Below are 16,894 nucleotides of genomic sequence, written 5' to 3'. Positions count from 1 at the left end.
TATAAAGACTCTTCTCATCCATAGAACCAGAGTGGCAGTGTTTTAGGGCGGCCGATTCATTCATGTAATCACAATTGTCCAATAAAAAATTGCTAATGGAACTCGTATTTTTTAAATTCGCCAGTTCTAGTGGGACAGAGTTAATGTTCTGAAGACGATAAGAGTCGATACGGTACATAAAATATAATTAAAAATTTGTTTAAAACATGTCAGGACAATCCACAGCACTGCATAACAGCAAGCCGTCGGGAAACACAAAGCAACAGGAAACCAGAGGAAGGATAAATAATCCCTGGATCGCACCGGAGTCATGTCAAAGGCTCAGATCCCGTTCCGCTCCCAGAGTATCAAAGCGTTTATAAAAAAGGGCTCCAGGTTTTTCAGAGATGATGAGGTCATCGGCCCGTTAGCCTTCATTTAACGATGAGGAGGTCTCCCGAGACATGGAGGATAAAGTCACAGCGGTCCATGTCAGCGAGTCGCTCCACCGATAGCTTCAGGAGGAGTCTTCTTTGGTGTGTTTTGAAGTTCTCTTTAGTGTGTAGTGTGAACTCTGTCCCTTTATGGAAAGCGTTCTGTGGAGATAGAACAAATGAAGCAGATCAAACCAACTAGTGATTAGTTAGAAGTTAAAAGGGATAAAATACTTGTGATATTATTGCATGCACCTTTTTAATTATTCCCCTTAATTAAACTGCTACAATTTATCTCTCCAGACAACAATTTTAAATTAATTATATTGTAAACTGTATCTCTAGTTTCATTTACCTTATTTTCTACCAGATTAGTCATCATTATGTGTAATTTGTAGTATTGTATCATTAAATAAATCACATAAACAGTCGGCTATAGATACATTTTCAAGACAGAAAAAAATCCTGACCAAAGTAAACACACAAATACTCCAATGCTCCAAAACACCAATACTTAAAATAATTAAAGGTGACATATTATACAAACAGGTGTGAGTGTGATTAGCCGTTACAAGCCGTTTTGACAATCTGCCTCTTCTGACATCACAAGTGGGCGTGTCCACCTAGATGTATGACGGATAGATGAGCAACGTTTGCTACAGTCCACTGGGTAGGCTGGTAGACTGATCTATCCACCACACATCTAGGTGGACACGCCCGCTTGTGATGTCGGAAGAGGCCGATTTTCTAAACGGCTTGTAGCGGCTAATCCCACTCACACCTGGTGGTGTAATATGTCACCTTTAAACTGAAAACAGGTAAAGGATAGGATCTAAAGGACAACTGTAGAGGTGACTCACAATGAACGTCTTTATCACCGGCGGACAAAACACTAAACATTATCTAAAGGAAATCACAGTGTTTGGCTGAGCTCTGAGCTACGTCACCTCCATCACTCTGTGACGGAGCCCCAAACGACGGAGGTCTCCGGCATCGCGTAGGACGACGCGTCTGCGTCTGAGCAGAAGGTTTGGTTCACAGCGGATAACTTATTTTGTGGTGGGGATTTTGGACTCCCACCAGTGGAGAGGAACTGGGTTCCATCCCCGACGTCTGCAGTCTGACCCACAGGCCAGAGGCCACGCTGTACACGCCCTGATGTCCCTCAGACCTGGACCCGAGCTCACTCTGAGAGGCTTCTGGACCAAAGAGTCTGCTGCCAAATACCTCAATGACTGTACAGAGTAAATAGAGATGGGGGAAATGTGAGAGGGGACAGGTGAGGTGTGACAGGTAAGAAGGGACAGGTGAGGTGAGACAGGTAAGAAGGGACAGGTGAGGTGAGACAGGTAAGAAGGGACAGGTAAGAAGGAAACAGTGAGGTGAGACAGGTAAGAAGGGACAGGTTAGGTGAGACAGGTATGAAGGGCCCGGGAGGTGAGACAGGTAAGAAGGGACCGGGAGGTGAGACAGGTAAGCAGGAGAAGGTTGATCACTCACTGAGCGGCGGGTTCAGTCCTGACGGAGCTGTTCTCTCATCTTGGCCTTGATCTCCGCCCGCACCTCGCAGTGCCGCCGCAGCTCCGTCACCTCCTGGGGGAGGGCGGCCCTCCACACCATCAGCACCGACTCGTCCTCTGGGGGAGGAGCCACCATCCACCCGCCAGACAGACACGGAACAGGTACAGGGTCAGCTGACTGAACAGACCCAGGGTCAGCTCACTGTACTGACCCAGGGTCAGCTCACTGTACTGACACAGGGTCAGCCCACTGTACTGACACAGGGTCAGCTCACTGTACTGACCCAGGGTCAGCTCACTGTACTGACACAGGGTCAGCCCAGTGTACTGACACAGGGTCAGCTCACTGTACTGACACAGGGTCAGCTCACTGTACAGGTCAGCCCACTGTACTGACACAGGGTCAGATCACTGTACAGACACAGGGTCAGCTCACTGTACTGACACAGGGTCAGCTCACTGAACAGACCCAGGGTCAAATCACTGAACAGACCCATGGTCAAATCACTGTTCTGACACAGGGTCAGATCACTGTACTGACACAGGGTCAGATCACTGTACTGACACAGGGTCAGATCACTGTACAGACCCAGGGTCAGATCACTGAACTGACAGGTACAGCTCTTTTCTAACTAGTGGCCACTTAAAGCGCTTTAAAATATATATACCAACATTCACCCATTCATTTACACATTCACACACCGACTGCGGAGTCAGCCACACAGGGCGACGGCCAGCTCGGCAGGATCAGTCAGGGTGAGGTGTCTCACTCAGGGACACCTCGACCCCCAGCTAGGAGGAGCCGGGGATCGAACTAGCAACCTCCCGGTTACCAGCCGACCCGCTCCACCTCCTGATCTATGGGCGGCAGACTCACCCCATAGGCTACGGTCCCTCCGGGTTCTCCTTCCCAGGACCAGGACCAATCGGTTGGGGTTCAGGGTTTCTGTTCCGATCACACAAAGGTTGATTGATTAACAACCGGGGAACCAGGTGATTGACGAGGAACACCACGTTCTGAAGGAGCATGTGGATGTGGAGGAGCGCGTCCATATGAGTGATTACAAGATAAGTGTCAAGATAAATGTAATCAAACAAAATGTTCTATATAGATAAAAATAAAAAAGCCACAATGGGGGGAAGTGGTCAGACGGACCTATGAGGGCGGGGGCCATGCTGCGGACGGAGAGGCAGTGGGGGGGCACCACGTGCAGCGCCTGGTGGGTAGCCAGCTCCAGCAGCAGCAGGTGCCCCCCCTGGGTGCCCACCCACAGGGTGGCACTGTTCAGCACCAGCAGCACCTTCACACTGGCCCAGGACGAGGAGCGGTCCCTGGTGGGGCCCTCCATGGGGGCCCGGCTGCCCTGTCTGGGGGGGTGGGGGGGGAGACGGAGGGGGAGAGCCGGGAGGGGAGGGGGAGGGATGGAAGAAAGAAAACAACGAAAAGAGAACGACGAGGGGTTTAGTTTGGTGGCATCTGTAGAGAACAATTGTGTGTACCTGATAAGGGGTGTGTGTGTGTGTGTGTGTGTGTGTGTGTGTGTGTGTGTGTGTGTGTGTGTGTGTGTGTACCTGATGAGCTGGGCTACGTCGATGGAGTCCAGCAGCCGCTGGCTCCTCCTGTCCCAGACGGTCAGCGTGTGGCCGCGGGCCGTGCTCACGTACACGTGGTTATCCACCGCCAGGCGGGACACAGAGCTGGGGGACCGCTGCTGCCTGCAGGGACACACACACACACACACACACACACACACACACACACACACACACACACACACACACACACACACACACACACACACACACACACACACACACACACACACACACACACACACACACACACACGGTCAAGGCCAGCCAGTAAACCGGCCCTAATCCTAATTGATTAATTAATTAACTGCTGGATTCTGCCTCCCAGTGTTTGGGGGCGTGTCCCGTGCCCCCTGCCCCCAGCGTCACTCACTCCAGGGGGGGTCTGGTGTCCAGGGTTCGGGTGACCTCGTAGTCCGCCGAGAACGAGAGCACTCGGCTCCCGCAGCCCGCCCACACCGTGCCGCGGTCCAGCGAGTGCCCCGATTGGCCCAGACAGACCAGGGGCGTGTCCACGCTGCCCACACGGAGGATCTTGACTGGCTGGCCGTCGGCCTGCTGAGAGGAGGGGGGGGGGGGGGGGGTTACTCAGAGCTGGTAGGCTAGTTGGCCCCACCACTTAGATATAACAAATGGCACAGCTCGGTGTGGTGAGTCACAGCGTAGCAACATCCTCCCCCCTCCTTACTGTGAGCGCTGAGTCCTCAAAAACGCTGAGGGTCCCGTCGGCTGAGCCCACCAACAAGTAGCTCCTCCTCTGGCTGAGGAGGTAAAGACATGTGAACTCGTACACCGGGCTGGTCTCTGTGTGTGTGTCTCTCTGTGTGTGTGTGTGTGTGTGTGTGTGTGTGTGTGTGTGTGTGTGTGTGTGTGTGTGTGTGTGTGTGTGTGTGTGTGTGTGTGTGTGTGTGTGTGTGTGTGTGTGTGTGTGTGTGTGTGTGTGTGTGTGTACTCACGTGCGTGGTGGGTGTGTGTGGAAGAACAGCGAGGTGACGGCGTCGGAGACCCCCTGCAGGTTGTGTCGCGTCGCTGCGTCTCGCCCGCTGATCACCACCAGAGAGCCGGCCTGTGTGCCCGCCACCAGCCAATCACAGTGCTCGCCTGGAGGCCGGACGCTCACCAGGCATAGGACAGGGCTGCTGTCAATCACCTTTGAGGGGCGGGAGGAGGGTACATTACATCTGTGGTGGTCTACCTGTGTGGAGGGGGTCTACCTGTGTGGGGGTGGTCTACCTGTGTGGGGGTCTACCTGTGTGGTGGACTACCTGTGTGGAGGTGGTCTACCTGTGAGGTGGTCTACCTGTGTGGGGGTCTACCTGTGTGGAGGTGGTCTACCTGTGTGGGGGACTACCTGTGTGGGGGTGGTCTACCTGTGTGGGGGTGGTCTACCTGTGTGGGGGTGGTCTACCTGTGTGGGGGTCTACCTGTGTGGTGGTCTATCTGTGTGGTGGTCTACCTGTGTGGGGGTCTACCTGTGTGGGGGTCTACCTGTGTGGGGGTGGTCTACCTGTGTGGGGGACTACCTGTGTGGGGGTGGTCTACCTGTGTGGGGGTGGTCTACCTGTGTGGGGGTCTACCTGTGTGGGGTTCTACCTGTGTGGGGGACTACCTGTGTGTTGGTCTACCTGTGTGGGGGTGGTCTACCTGTGTGGGGGACTACCTGTGTGGGGGTGGTCTACCTGTGTGGGGGACTACCTGTGTGGGGGTGGTCTACCTGTGTGGGGGTCTACCTGTGTGGAGGTGGTCTGGGTGTCCAGGTGGATGGTGGTCAGGGAGCCTATTCTCTTGGAGCTGCTGCCTCCCCCCAGATAGGCCCTGGGGCCAGGGTCCGGACCTCCGCCCGGCCCCCCCGGGTCCACCACCAGGCACTCGGCCGCCCCCGGAGTCACCACCTCCCTCAGCAGACCCAGCATCTCCCCCGAGTTCAGCCTGTCAAACAGCTGGACACACACACACACACACACACACACACACACACACACACACACACACACACACACACACACACACACACACGAGTGAGCACACAAACACAAACAAACAGTAAGTAGCAGGAAGTGTGCGTAATAGTAGTCACATGGGATCATTTTGTGACAGCATTCTTAAAATCAGTTCCCTGGTCCTTTAGAGAGATTATCCCTCGACTTGAGAGGGCTTAGGGCTGGATGGGGGGGGGGGGGGGGGGGGGGGTCCCTATAATGTGGCCTGCGAAGCCCTTTGATTTGTTGTGATTTCTTAGTGAAACACAAATGATATGCGCCAGTTGCACTATTTTAGCCCTTTTGGGGGCGATGCTATAACCTTAGACTGAGACTGGCACTTAATGTACACTTATTGTATGTTGTACGTCCTGGCATTTAATGTAAAAAACAGTACTTAGCATCTTGTAGCATCTTATCATAGCTATCTTTGTTGAATACGCGGAACGGGTTAACCTTAGCACTTGGTTCTATGAACATCCTTAACTGTACCGACATATATTGTTGTTTCTCTTTCTATGACATCTATACTCATTGTAAGTATCTTTGGATAAAAGCGTCTGCTGAATGCCCTGAATATAAATGTAAACATAGATGAGTTGAGGCTGGAGCCGTCCTCTGACCTGGTCCGACGTGGGCCGGTCCTGGGGCCCCTCCTCCAGGCACTGCTTCATCAGCGCCTGCAGGGCGGGCCAGGGGGGGGCACCGTAGTGCTGGATTGGGTCTGGGGGGGAGGAACGGAGAGCGTCAGACCCCCAGCACCCTGTCAGACCCCCAGCACCCTGTAGGCGGTCAGCACTGACTAGAACTAGAACTAGACACAGAACTATAGCAGCCTAGCTAGCAAGTATCTCTGACTCTTAACCGGCTACATTAGCACCATAGCTAGCAAGTATCTCTGATTCTTAACCCGCTACATTAGCCCCATAGCTAGCAAGTATCTCTGACTCTTAACCCGCTACATTAGCCCCATAGCTAGCAAGTATCTCCAACTCTTGACCGGCTACATTAGCACCATAGCTAGCAAGTATCTCTGACTCTTAACCGGCTACATTAGCACCGTAGCTAGCAAGAATATAAATCCTATTTGGGTCGTTATCTCTCACATTGAACTGGACACACTAGTATGTGTGTTAGTGTGTGATGAAAAATGTGCGTGTTGTTGGGTCCTCTTATGCTGACATGAAGGGCTTTCACACTTAAGTTAGCCCAAGTGTAAACATGGACCCTGTGTTTGAACTTGAGCAAGTAAGCTGTAGCCTTGGGCTAAGCTAGCCAAGGGCTAACGCTAGCATTGGGCTTATACAAGCCTAATTTTAACACTAGATTGGGGCTAACGCTAGTCTCATTCTAACTCTAGCCTGGGGCTAACGCTAGCATAGGGCCAACACTAGCATAGGGCTAACACTAGCCTAGGGTTTACGCTAGCCTAGAGCTAATGCTAGCCGTGGGCTAACGCTTGCCAAGGGCTAGTCAGTGGGCCCACAGTGTATTCAGACGGGGGTCAGACGGGCTACCTGGCAGCTTCCCCTGCACCACGATCTCGTCGAACTCGCTGGGGAACTTCACACCGTCTGAGATGCGCTGGCCGCAGGTCAGCAGGTCGTACAGGAAGAGGCCGAAGGAGAAGACATCCGCCTGCTGGTTGTACACCACGTTGCCCCGCGCTACCTCAGGGGCCCTGAACCCTTGGTTAGGAAGACAACAGCAGTCAGCCAAGGTGGGGTGTTCTGTTACGCCGAGAGGTTTCCTCAATCAAATCAAATATGTAATAACGTGACGAATCGAGAACACTCCATTCACAACGCGTCTGGTACGATGTAGCCTAGCACGATGTAGCCTTGCATGAAGCAGCCTACCATGATGTAGCGTTACAGGATGTAGCTTAACAGATGTCGCCTAGCAAGATGGAGCCTAGCAGGATGCGGCCTAGCATGATGTAGCCTAGCATGACGCAGCCTATCACGATTCAGCCTAGAATGATGCAACCTAGCAAGATGTAGTATAGCAGTATGTAGCCTAGCACGATGCAGCCAAGTACGATGCAGCCTATCAGGATGTAGTGTAGCATGGTGTAGCGTAGCCTGACGTAGCATAGCACCTGGGGTCCCCTCGGCGCTGCGGACGCCCATGCTGCAGCAGTACTGGGCGATGCCGTAGTCTGTGATCTTGGCGATGATGTCCGAGTTGCTCTTGAGGTTGAAGATCAGGACGTTGTGCGGCTTCAGGTCCCGGTAGATGATCATGGCCGAGTGGAGGTACCTGAGGAGGCATCAGACCACACGTCAAAACACGAGCGTGCACTGCAAATATCCATCGCTTATCATTGTTGAACTGATCAGTCAACCACCTGTTTCAGCTAGAAAACAAATGAGAATACGAGAATAAAAATCTATATAAATGTCTTGGTTGAGAGAGTTGTAGGAAGGCATGTAAAGGGATGTGATATCCCAATGGCATGGTAACGGCCAACAGCGAAATGTTGCCCTTTTTTTTAATCTAGTACCGTCGTTGTGTAATGGCGTTATAATGATAAATGTTTTAGAGTACTGCTGTAACACAGTAGGACTGCTGATGGACCAGACGTTCTGCTGTAACACAGTAGGACTGCTGGACCAGAGGTTCTGCTGTAACACAGTAGGACCGCTGGACCAGAGGTTCTGCTATAACACAGTAGGACTGCTGGACCAGAGGTTCTGCTGTAACCCAGTAGGACTGCTGGACCAGAGGTTCTGCTGTAACACAGAAGGACTGCTGGGTTCCCGACGTGGGGCGACCCAGGAGAGCCATTTGACCCAGTAGACCCAGGAGACCCAGGAGACCCAGTAGACCCAGGAGACCCAGTAGACCCAGTAGACCCAGGAGACCCAGTAGACCCAGTGGACCAAGTAGACCCAGGAGGCCCAGGAGACCCAGTAGACCCAGGAGACCCAGTAGACCCAGTAGACCCAGGAGACCCAGTAGACCCAGGCGTACCTCAGTCCGTCAGCCACCTGCAGGGCGATCCGGTGCTGCAGCTTCTGGTTCAGGTGCTCAAACAGGGTGTCGAGGGACCCCCGCGGCGCCAGCTCCATGACCAGGACCCTGGGGGACACCCCGGCCGCCAGCAGCCCCACCAGGCTTGGGTGGTGGAGGCGCCCCAGCACCACCAGCTCCTAGAGGGGGGGGCAGAGGGATGGACCAGGGTTATGGCCTGAGGGGCAGACGGACCAGGGCTTACCCTCGTTGATCTCAGAGACCGTCCAACCTGTGACCTGAAGCCGGTCCTACCTGTCTGAGCAGCCGGTGGACGTACAGCTCAGAGGCGTGCTTGTTGAACATCTTCACGGCCACCTCCTCGTTCTTGTAGACCCCGCGGTACACCGTCCCAAAGCCCCCGTTTCCTGCACACACACGAGACCCCCCGGGGTGAAAAGATTGAGGGCGACTAGAGAATGAATGAATGTAGATCATGAGCCAGGAACAGCCAAGGACAACTCGAGACAGGGATTGAACTGTCAACCTTCCGGTCACAAGTCACCCTGCTCCGCCTCCTGAGCTTAGCCCACGCCAATAGGCAATAGTTTGATTGATAACATATCAACAATAACAACAAACATAAGAATGACTGTTTGTCATCTGTGTTTCTCTTTCTCTGGACGTTTGTGGAACCTCTTCCTGTGTTACAGCCTAGCGCTAACCGCATCGTCCCCCCCAGACATGTTACGTATTTTAAGCACATAAGCTGCCCCCACATAGCCATTAGGAAGCAGGACCGAACATATAAGCCGTAAATACTGTACATAGCCACAAGGGGAGCAGGACCTTACTGAAGGCTGCAATAGCTACTCCATCCACAGAAGGCAGCACCTCAGACAAGTGAGGAAGCCGAGGCTAATACGTCACATAGGCCACGCCCACTTCCAATAGGCCACGGCCACTTGACGGGCAATAGCAGGGGATTCAAGGGGAGAGGAGAGAGACTATAGGTAACCGCAGAGAGAACCGGGCTTAAGCCCGGGCCTTGAAGCTCACGATATTGTCCCTCGCACGCGTTAGATACAATTCCCTCCCTTAAGCTTCATAGTTACCATACCGAAAAATGCCTACTTTAACAAATAAAGTGAGTTAAAAGCGACCAAGGATTGGACCACTTTCTTCTAGAAATAACGCAACAGACATGATCAATCATTCGTGGGACTGCCCCAACCTAGCAGGTTGTCCTTGGAGAGGTCCACCTCCAGAGCCTCGTGGTCCAGCAGGGTCCAGGCGGGCTGGTCGCTCAGGACCAGGTCCGGGGCCACCTGGGAGACGGGCAGGGTGCAGCGGGGGTCCTCGGGGTCCACCAGCAGGAAGTCTGCCTCGGCGGGGGAAAGGCGGCATCATCAAGGCAACGGAAAGGATGGATACTTAGGATGACGTTTATTAAACATGGAACCTGTATGTGAACATGAGCAAGTAAGCTCTGGACTATCGTAGCCTGGGGCTAACGTTAGCCTAGCGCTAACGCTAGCCTGGTTCTAACGCCAACCTGGGGCTAGCGCCAGCCTGGGGCTAACGCCAGCCTGGGGCTAACGCCAGCCTAGGGCTAACGCCAGCCTAGGGCTAACGCCAGCCTAGGGCTAACGCCAGCCTAGGGCTAAGCAGTGAGCATTGTGAAACCCCCACAGTGTATTCAGACGGGGGTTAAAGGGGCCACCGGGCAGCTTTCCCTGCCCTCCCTTCGTCATTCGATATGAACCTTTACACATGGCAACACACGCCAGACCCTAAACCTTACAATACATTAAGGACAGGATTACATTCTAATATTACAACGGTCCGATATTAACACATTCATTTCAACCGTCCATTCCTTTAACAGTATTAAGGCGACACTGTCAGGAACCGCCCGGGGCCAACGAGGCTTAACTGAATCAGTTCGGGGCAGAGGAGAGGGATGTAACGGCGGCTGTAGCAGTTACATTTTGTGCCTTCAGAGAGGAGGAACAATCCAGTTAAGGGACCAACTGCCCCCCGGCCATTAACTGGTCCCTTAACTGGATTATTTGTGCTGGGCTGCTGAACCACAGCCACACACATGGGAAGCCCTTTTCTAACCAGTGGCCACTCAAAGCGCTCTACAATATTGCCCAACATTCACCCGTTCATCCAAACATTCACAGACCGACGGCGGTGTCAGCCACGCAGGGCCACAGCCAGCTCGTCAGGAGCAGTTAGGGTGAGGTGCCTTGCTCAGGGACACCTCGACACTAAGCTAGGAGGAGCCGGGGATCGAACTAGCAACCTTCTGGTTACCAGCCAACCCTCTCTACCTCCTGAGCCACAGGCCGCCCCCACACAGACGGGTTCCACCAGAGACACAGAGAGAGATAGGGGCTGACCGTTGTTGTAGAGTGTGAGCAGGTCCTCCAGCAGGACCTTCACCCTCTCCTCCCCGTCCCTGAAGCTGTAGAGAGCCCACTTCTTCAGCAGCGCCTCCCCGCTGCCGTGGATGTCCGTGTTCATGAGACCCGGGAACCACTCCTCGAGCAGGGAGTCCACGTGGTCCACCACCTGGCCCAGGAGCACACGACCTGGGGGAGGAGGAGGAGGAGGAGGAGGAGGAGGAGGAGGAGGAATTGGAGATTATGGAGGAGAAGGAGGTTGAGGAGGAGAGGGAGGTGGAGGAGAGGGAAGGGGAGGTAGAGGGAGGATGGGTGGAGGAGAGGGAGGGGGAGGTAGAGGGAGGTGGAGATGGAGGGGGAGAGGGAGGAGGAAGAGAGTGAGGAAGAGGCAGGAGGATGATTGTTATGTTCGGAACGTGACCCCATTTTAAATACTTTGTGACCTCATATCTCAGTTTCCTACATTAGATTGTAGTCCTACTGTAATCCTGATCATAGTCTTAGATTGTAGTCCTACTGTAATCCTGATCATAGTCTTAGATTGTAGTCCTACTGTAATCCTGATCATAGTCTTAGAATGTAGTCCTACTGTAATCCTGATCATAGTCTTAGATTGTAGTCCTACTGTAATCCTGATCATAGTCTTTGACGGGTCTGTCTCCCTTCGTCTGCTGAACCCAGACCTAAGCGTGGTACGGAGGTGTCATGGCTGTGCAGGGCGCTGAGAGTGTGTGAGTGCGTGCACCTCTCTGTGAGCAGGGCACGGTGACCTTCATGAAGCTGGAGGGGCTGTCCTCCAGAGAGGCGGCCTCCACCAGGCAGTAGGCGTCTGGAGACCAGCTCAGGTACACGCCGCGACGCCAGTAGATCCTGTTAGCACGCATAGCTTTATCTGGAACACACACACACACACACACGCACACACACGTACACACACACACACACACACATACATGAGTCACACACACATACATGAGTCACACACACACACACACACACACATACATGTACACACACACACACACATACATGAGTCACACACACACACACACACATAGACAGACAGACAGACAGACAGACAGACAGACAGACAGACAGACAGACAGACAGACAGACGGACAGCGGGGGTTACGGTGGGTACGTACCCGTGCCACCGAGCAGCTGGGACGAGACCTCCAGCAGCCGGTTGATGTGGCGCGGCCAGAAGCCCAGGGGGAAGTAGGGCAGCTCGTAGAGCCGCACCATCACCTCCGAGTGCTCGCAGTGGGGCAGCTCGATGGCGGGCCGGTCCTCCGACAGGCTGGGAGGGGGGGGGGGGGGGGGGGTAAGAGGCGTTCTTTAGAGTCCTTGTGAGAGTCCTAGGACATGAGAGGAGGAGGGGGGCCCCACCTGGAGGGCACCAGCAGCTGGTCGTCTCCGCAGGGCAGGGCGATCTGGAAGCGGACCAGCAGCCTGAAGAGAGGGGCCAGGTGGGTGCGGGGGAAGCAGCTGCCCTCCAGCAGCAGCCTCTCCACCAGGGAGCGCTGCAGGACGCCCTTAGGGTGCTCCCACACGCCCACGCTGCGCAGGGGCAGCTTCTGGGGACGGAGAGGGGGAGTCGTCAGGGTGGGAGTGGGAGTGGGAGTGTGTGGGGGTGGGTTGGGGGTGTGTGAGTGATATAAGAGTGACACTGAGGGTCTGAGTGAGTGTCTGAGTGGGTGAGTGAGTGAGTGAGTGAGTGAGTGAGGGTCTGAGTCTCTAAGTGAGTGAGTGAGTGAGGGTCTGAGTGTCTGTGTGAGTGAGTGAGTGAGTGAGTGAGTGAGTGAGTGAGTGAGTGAGTGAGTGAGTGAGTGAGTGAGTGAGTGAGTGTGACAGTGAGTGAGTGAGTGAGTGAGTGAGTGAGTGAGTGAGGGTCTGAGTCTCTGAGTGAGTGAGTGAGTGAGTGTGACAGTGAGTGAGTGAGTGAGTGAGTGTGACAGTGAGTGAGTGAGTGAGTGAGTGAGTGAGTGAGTGAGTGAGTGAGTGAGTGAGTGAGTGAGTGAGTGAGTGAGTGAGTGAGTGAGTGAGTGAGTGAGTGAGTGAGTGTGACAGTGAGTGAGTGAGTGTGACAGTGACTGAGTGATTGAGTGTGACAGTGAGTGAGTGAGTGAGTGAGTGAGTATGTATCTGCTGTTCCCAACAGGGTGATCCTCACCTGGGAGATGATGTTGCAGAGCCACTGGGGGTCGATGAAGTACAGCCCCCGGAGCTGCAGCACCGGATCCTCGAAGTGCAGCAGCACCCCTAGCAGACAGAGACACAAAGAAATGCCTCGGTTATTGTGGTACGTTTAGCCATTTAAACATGTCATCCCATTTTATCAATGACTTCATCATCGTCATGGTGTCATCATCGTCATGGCGACGTCAGTGGTTCCTCTCGCTGCGTCGTGTCGTGTGTGTAAATCGGCACGCATCGATAAAGTTTGCCCGGGCTCACCGGCCTCGCTCAGGAAGTGGACGGCGTGGGGAAGCTCCGCCTCCTCCAGCTGCAGCTGGTTCTCCTGCAGGAGCAGCAGGAGGTCGGCGTGCCGCAGCACGGGGAAGTCGGGCGTGACCCGGGCCCTCTCCTGCAGCACCAGACGCTGCAGCTCCACGTAGCTCTCAGGGACCAGCTGGCCCATCACCGGCTGGCCCAGCACCTGGCAGCAGGGTGGGCAGAGGCTAGCGAATCAGCATTTAGTGCTTTAGCGTCTAGCACCGTACACTTCTCCCAGGCCCAGAGGGGAGATTAAAATCAACAACAACAATTACTTTTTTGGAAACACAATAAAAATACAACAAAAATGGTTTTGGTTTTGTTGTCGTTTTATTGTTTTCTGTTGTTATCGCATTAGAATAGAATAGGTCTTTATTTGTCATTGTCACAAGTACAACGAAATTTCAAAGTGCTCTCCAGTCAGTGCAACATTTAAGAGTCTATAAAAATATATATTAAAAATATGTTGAATTCAAAATACCTAGTTTAAACAAACATACATAAAAATATATATTAAAAATATGTTGAATTCAAAATACCTAGTTTAAACAAACATACATAAACACATCCAGCCATACATGCATAATCACACAGGACAAACAGCATGAACACAGTAAAAACAAACAACAGTGAGCATATCTCAGACTGAGCCATCAATATGAGTACTCCACAGTATTATCGGGTTTTTTCAGTATTGAGGGTGGTTATTGCAGTTGGATAAAAGCTGTGTTTGAGTCTGTTAGTTCTTGTATTGAGTGATCTGTACCTTCTGCCTGAGGGCAACAGTTCAAACAAGGAGTGACCGGGATGGTGTGTGTCCTTAATAATGTTCTGGGCTTTTTTAGCGCTTAGCGGTTTGCGGTTCACTCTTTAGCGCTTAGCTTTAGGTTCTTCCGGTTCTTAACGCTCAGCTCCCCTGCTCGCTCTGCAGCCTCATCTCCCCGTTCGCTCTTTAGCGGCGCTGCCCACCTTGAACCCGGCGGCCTCTCGGGCGATGGACTTGCGGAGCCGGGCCAGGGCGTCGGTGTCCTCGCCGGCCCCCACGGCGTGGTGGTCCCTGATGACGGGGAAGCCCTGGTGGCTCAGCAGCTCCTGGCGGACGGCGGCCAGGCAGGCCTGCACGGCGCTGTCCTCGCTGGCGTCGGCGTGCGTCCCCACCAGCAGCACCGGGGACAGTGGCGCCACCTCCTGGAGACCGGGGGCATAGACAACATCAGGACTGGACGCTGGCACTGGCTGGGTGATGGTGAGTTATTGAGTTAGTGATGATGGTGAGTGAGTGAATGATGGTGTGTCAGTGAGATAGTGATGATGGTGAGTGAGGGAATGAAGGTGTGTGAGTGAATGATGGGGGAATGATGATTGTGGCTCAGTGTGGAGAGAGCGAGTAAGTCAGTGAGAAAATGAGTAACTGAGTGATGATGATGAGTGAGTGATGGTGAGTGTGTGCACGTGACTAAATGAGTGAGTGAGGTAGGGACTGAGGTAGTGAGTGAGTGAGTGAGTGAGTGAGTGAGTGAGTGAGTGAGTGAGTGAGTGAGTGAGTGAGTGAGTGAGTGTGTGTCACCTTGATGGTGAAGAGCCAGGGCTTTAGGGCCTCCACCTGGCTGGGTCCCTTGCTGAGGTCGTACACCACCAGGTACACGGCCCTGGGGGTCAGGAAGTGGGGATGGGAGCCGCTGAACTCCTCTCCGCCTGCAGCCACATAGCGGCCAATCAAGAGAGAGGAGGCATTTAAAGGTACAGGACGGACGGGAGGCATTTAAAGATACATTACACATGAGAGGTACTTCAACGGTACAGTACACATGACAGGTATTTAAAAGATACAGTACACATGATAGGTATTTAACCACTATCTTTACTGTGCCAATGGAAGATTTGTTGAAGGTTTCTGCAGCTGATGCATGAGGATGCCAGAGTAAACGGGAATACAACACGTGAGTACACGTGAATACAACACAGTTTGTAAAAAAACATTGAAAAATATCTCAATGGAGAATTATCGATGTATCTCTTTTTTTTAATTACTCTTAAGGAGGTGACCTTGTGTACAGTTTACCTGTTCCCACAATATTAACAAGGTCAACGCAAAGACTCTGATCCATCGATGGAACGTCTACGGGACAGCTTCCCGTGATGAACGAGTACTGTAGGGGTTTGCCACGCCTCCGCCCCATACCTGAGAAGTCCCACACGTTGAGCACCATGCTCTTCTGGTCCCGCTCCCGTAGAGTCCAGTCCAGGACCCGCAGACCGGCGGTGCTGGTCCCGGGGCGGGGGGTCTTCTGCGGTCGCTTGGCCTTCATCAGCTGCTGGATCAGGGTGGTCTTCCCGCTGCCGGGGTTTCCCACCACGATGAGCTTCATGCGGTAGTACGGCACCGCCTTCTTCAGCCGCTGCTGCAGGAATCTGCGGGGGGAACGGGAATGTTGAGGCGGAGAGCCCAGGACCAGGACCGTCTCTTCACCCTCAGTGAGGTAGGGGGTACCTCAGAGAGGACCAGGACCGTCTCTTCACCCTCAGTGAGGTAGGGGGTACCTCAGGGGGGACCAGGACCATCTCTTCACCCTCAGTGAGGTAGGGGGTACCTCAGAGAGGACCAGGACCGTCCCTACACCCTCAGTGAGGTAGGGGGTACCTCAGGGGGGACCAGGACCGTCTCTTCACCCTCAGTGAGGTAGGGGGTACCTCAGAGAGGACCAGGACCGTCCCTACACCCTCAGTGAGGGGGGGGGGTACCTCAGAGAGGACCGGGACCGTCTCTTCACCCTCAGTGAGGTAGGGGGTACCTCAGAGAGGACCAGGACCATCCCTACACCCTCAGTGAGGTAGGGGGTACCTCAGGGGGGTAGGAGCCTGCAACTTTACTGAGGTATCAGGGAGGTATGAGGCACCTCAGTTAGACTGAAGGGACCTGCTGGGAAACAGGAGCCTTGAAGCGGAGAGCCCTAGTCCAGGACCATCCCTACACCCCACTGAGGTACCTCCTACCACCTACCTCCAACCTCCCTGAGGTAGGGAACACGCTCTGAACGTCACCAGGGGGTGAAAGAAACACAAAGAAATGGGACGACTCTGAGTACAGCGGACTCCTACAGACATCGAGAATCGCAAACATTTCCTTGAGACGTTACACCATGATGTCCTTCGTACAAACGAAGACAGCAGGAGCCACACCTCCCCCCCCCCCCCGCAGACAGACCTGACGATGTCCTTGGTCTTGCTGCCGATGAGCTTGAGGTCCAGCTGCAGCCGCAGCCCCTCCAGGGGCAGGTCCCAGAGCCGGCCCAGGCGGCCCATCTCGTCGGGGAAGGAGCGCAGGGAGGCGTTGTGGCTCAGGTCCAGAGAGGTGAGCTCCTCCAGGGCTCCGATCTGAGGGGGAACCTGGAGGGGGATCCGGGGAACAGGAGGACAGGAGGACAAGAGAAGGCTTCTGGGTTCATTCAGGGCCTTGGTGTCTTTCAGGGGAACGTCGGCCACATTTACAGTTTGAAGATCAGACGGCCTGGTGGGGCCTGTGGCTC

The 16,894-nt window shown here is 53.8% G+C and overlaps 1 protein-coding gene across 2 annotated transcripts in view; it reads right to left on the bottom strand.

Annotated features, from left to right (window-relative positions):
- Positions 1 to 168: 168 nt before the first annotated feature.
- lrrk2 (leucine-rich repeat kinase 2) overlaps positions 169 to 16,894 on the bottom strand; it is a 38,314-nt gene continuing 21,588 nt past the window's right edge. The window contains exons 28-52 of one of the 2 annotated variants that reach the window (XM_030365227.1): positions 16,573 to 16,754; positions 15,550 to 15,779; positions 14,935 to 15,062; positions 14,337 to 14,555; positions 13,329 to 13,530; positions 13,045 to 13,133; positions 12,261 to 12,448; positions 12,017 to 12,171; positions 11,617 to 11,763; positions 10,869 to 11,060; positions 9,695 to 9,841; positions 8,776 to 8,888; positions 8,482 to 8,660; positions 7,607 to 7,767; positions 7,023 to 7,193; positions 6,129 to 6,229; positions 5,257 to 5,466; positions 4,483 to 4,676; positions 4,215 to 4,287; positions 3,900 to 4,084; positions 3,506 to 3,649; positions 3,090 to 3,301; positions 2,811 to 2,879; positions 1,914 to 2,050; positions 169 to 575 (exon numbers count right to left, since the gene is read on the bottom strand). In XM_030365227.1, the coding sequence (XP_030221087.1) occupies positions 1,926 to 2,050; positions 2,811 to 2,879; positions 3,090 to 3,301; positions 3,506 to 3,649; positions 3,900 to 4,084; positions 4,215 to 4,287; positions 4,483 to 4,676; positions 5,257 to 5,466; positions 6,129 to 6,229; positions 7,023 to 7,193; positions 7,607 to 7,767; positions 8,482 to 8,660; positions 8,776 to 8,888; positions 9,695 to 9,841; positions 10,869 to 11,060; positions 11,617 to 11,763; positions 12,017 to 12,171; positions 12,261 to 12,448; positions 13,045 to 13,133; positions 13,329 to 13,530; positions 14,337 to 14,555; positions 14,935 to 15,062; positions 15,550 to 15,779; positions 16,573 to 16,754 (3,816 nt within the window). In that variant the 3' untranslated portion in view covers positions 169 to 575; positions 1,914 to 1,925. The remainder of the gene's footprint in view (positions 576 to 1,913; positions 2,051 to 2,810; positions 2,880 to 3,089; positions 3,302 to 3,505; positions 3,650 to 3,899; positions 4,085 to 4,214; positions 4,288 to 4,482; positions 4,677 to 5,256; positions 5,467 to 6,128; positions 6,230 to 7,022; positions 7,194 to 7,606; positions 7,768 to 8,481; positions 8,661 to 8,775; positions 8,889 to 9,694; positions 9,842 to 10,868; positions 11,061 to 11,616; positions 11,764 to 12,016; positions 12,172 to 12,260; positions 12,449 to 13,044; positions 13,134 to 13,328; positions 13,531 to 14,336; positions 14,556 to 14,934; positions 15,063 to 15,549; positions 15,780 to 16,572; positions 16,755 to 16,894) is intronic. The other variant, XM_030365228.1, reaches the window with a different exon arrangement.

Source organism: Gadus morhua, chromosome 9, assembly GCF_902167405.1.
Source record: "Gadus morhua chromosome 9, gadMor3.0, whole genome shotgun sequence".
Classification (NCBI taxonomy): Eukaryota; Metazoa; Chordata; class Actinopteri; order Gadiformes; family Gadidae; genus Gadus; species Gadus morhua.
Note: the sequence above shows the minus strand (reverse complement) of the source record. Positions and strands in the feature narration are given on the sequence as shown.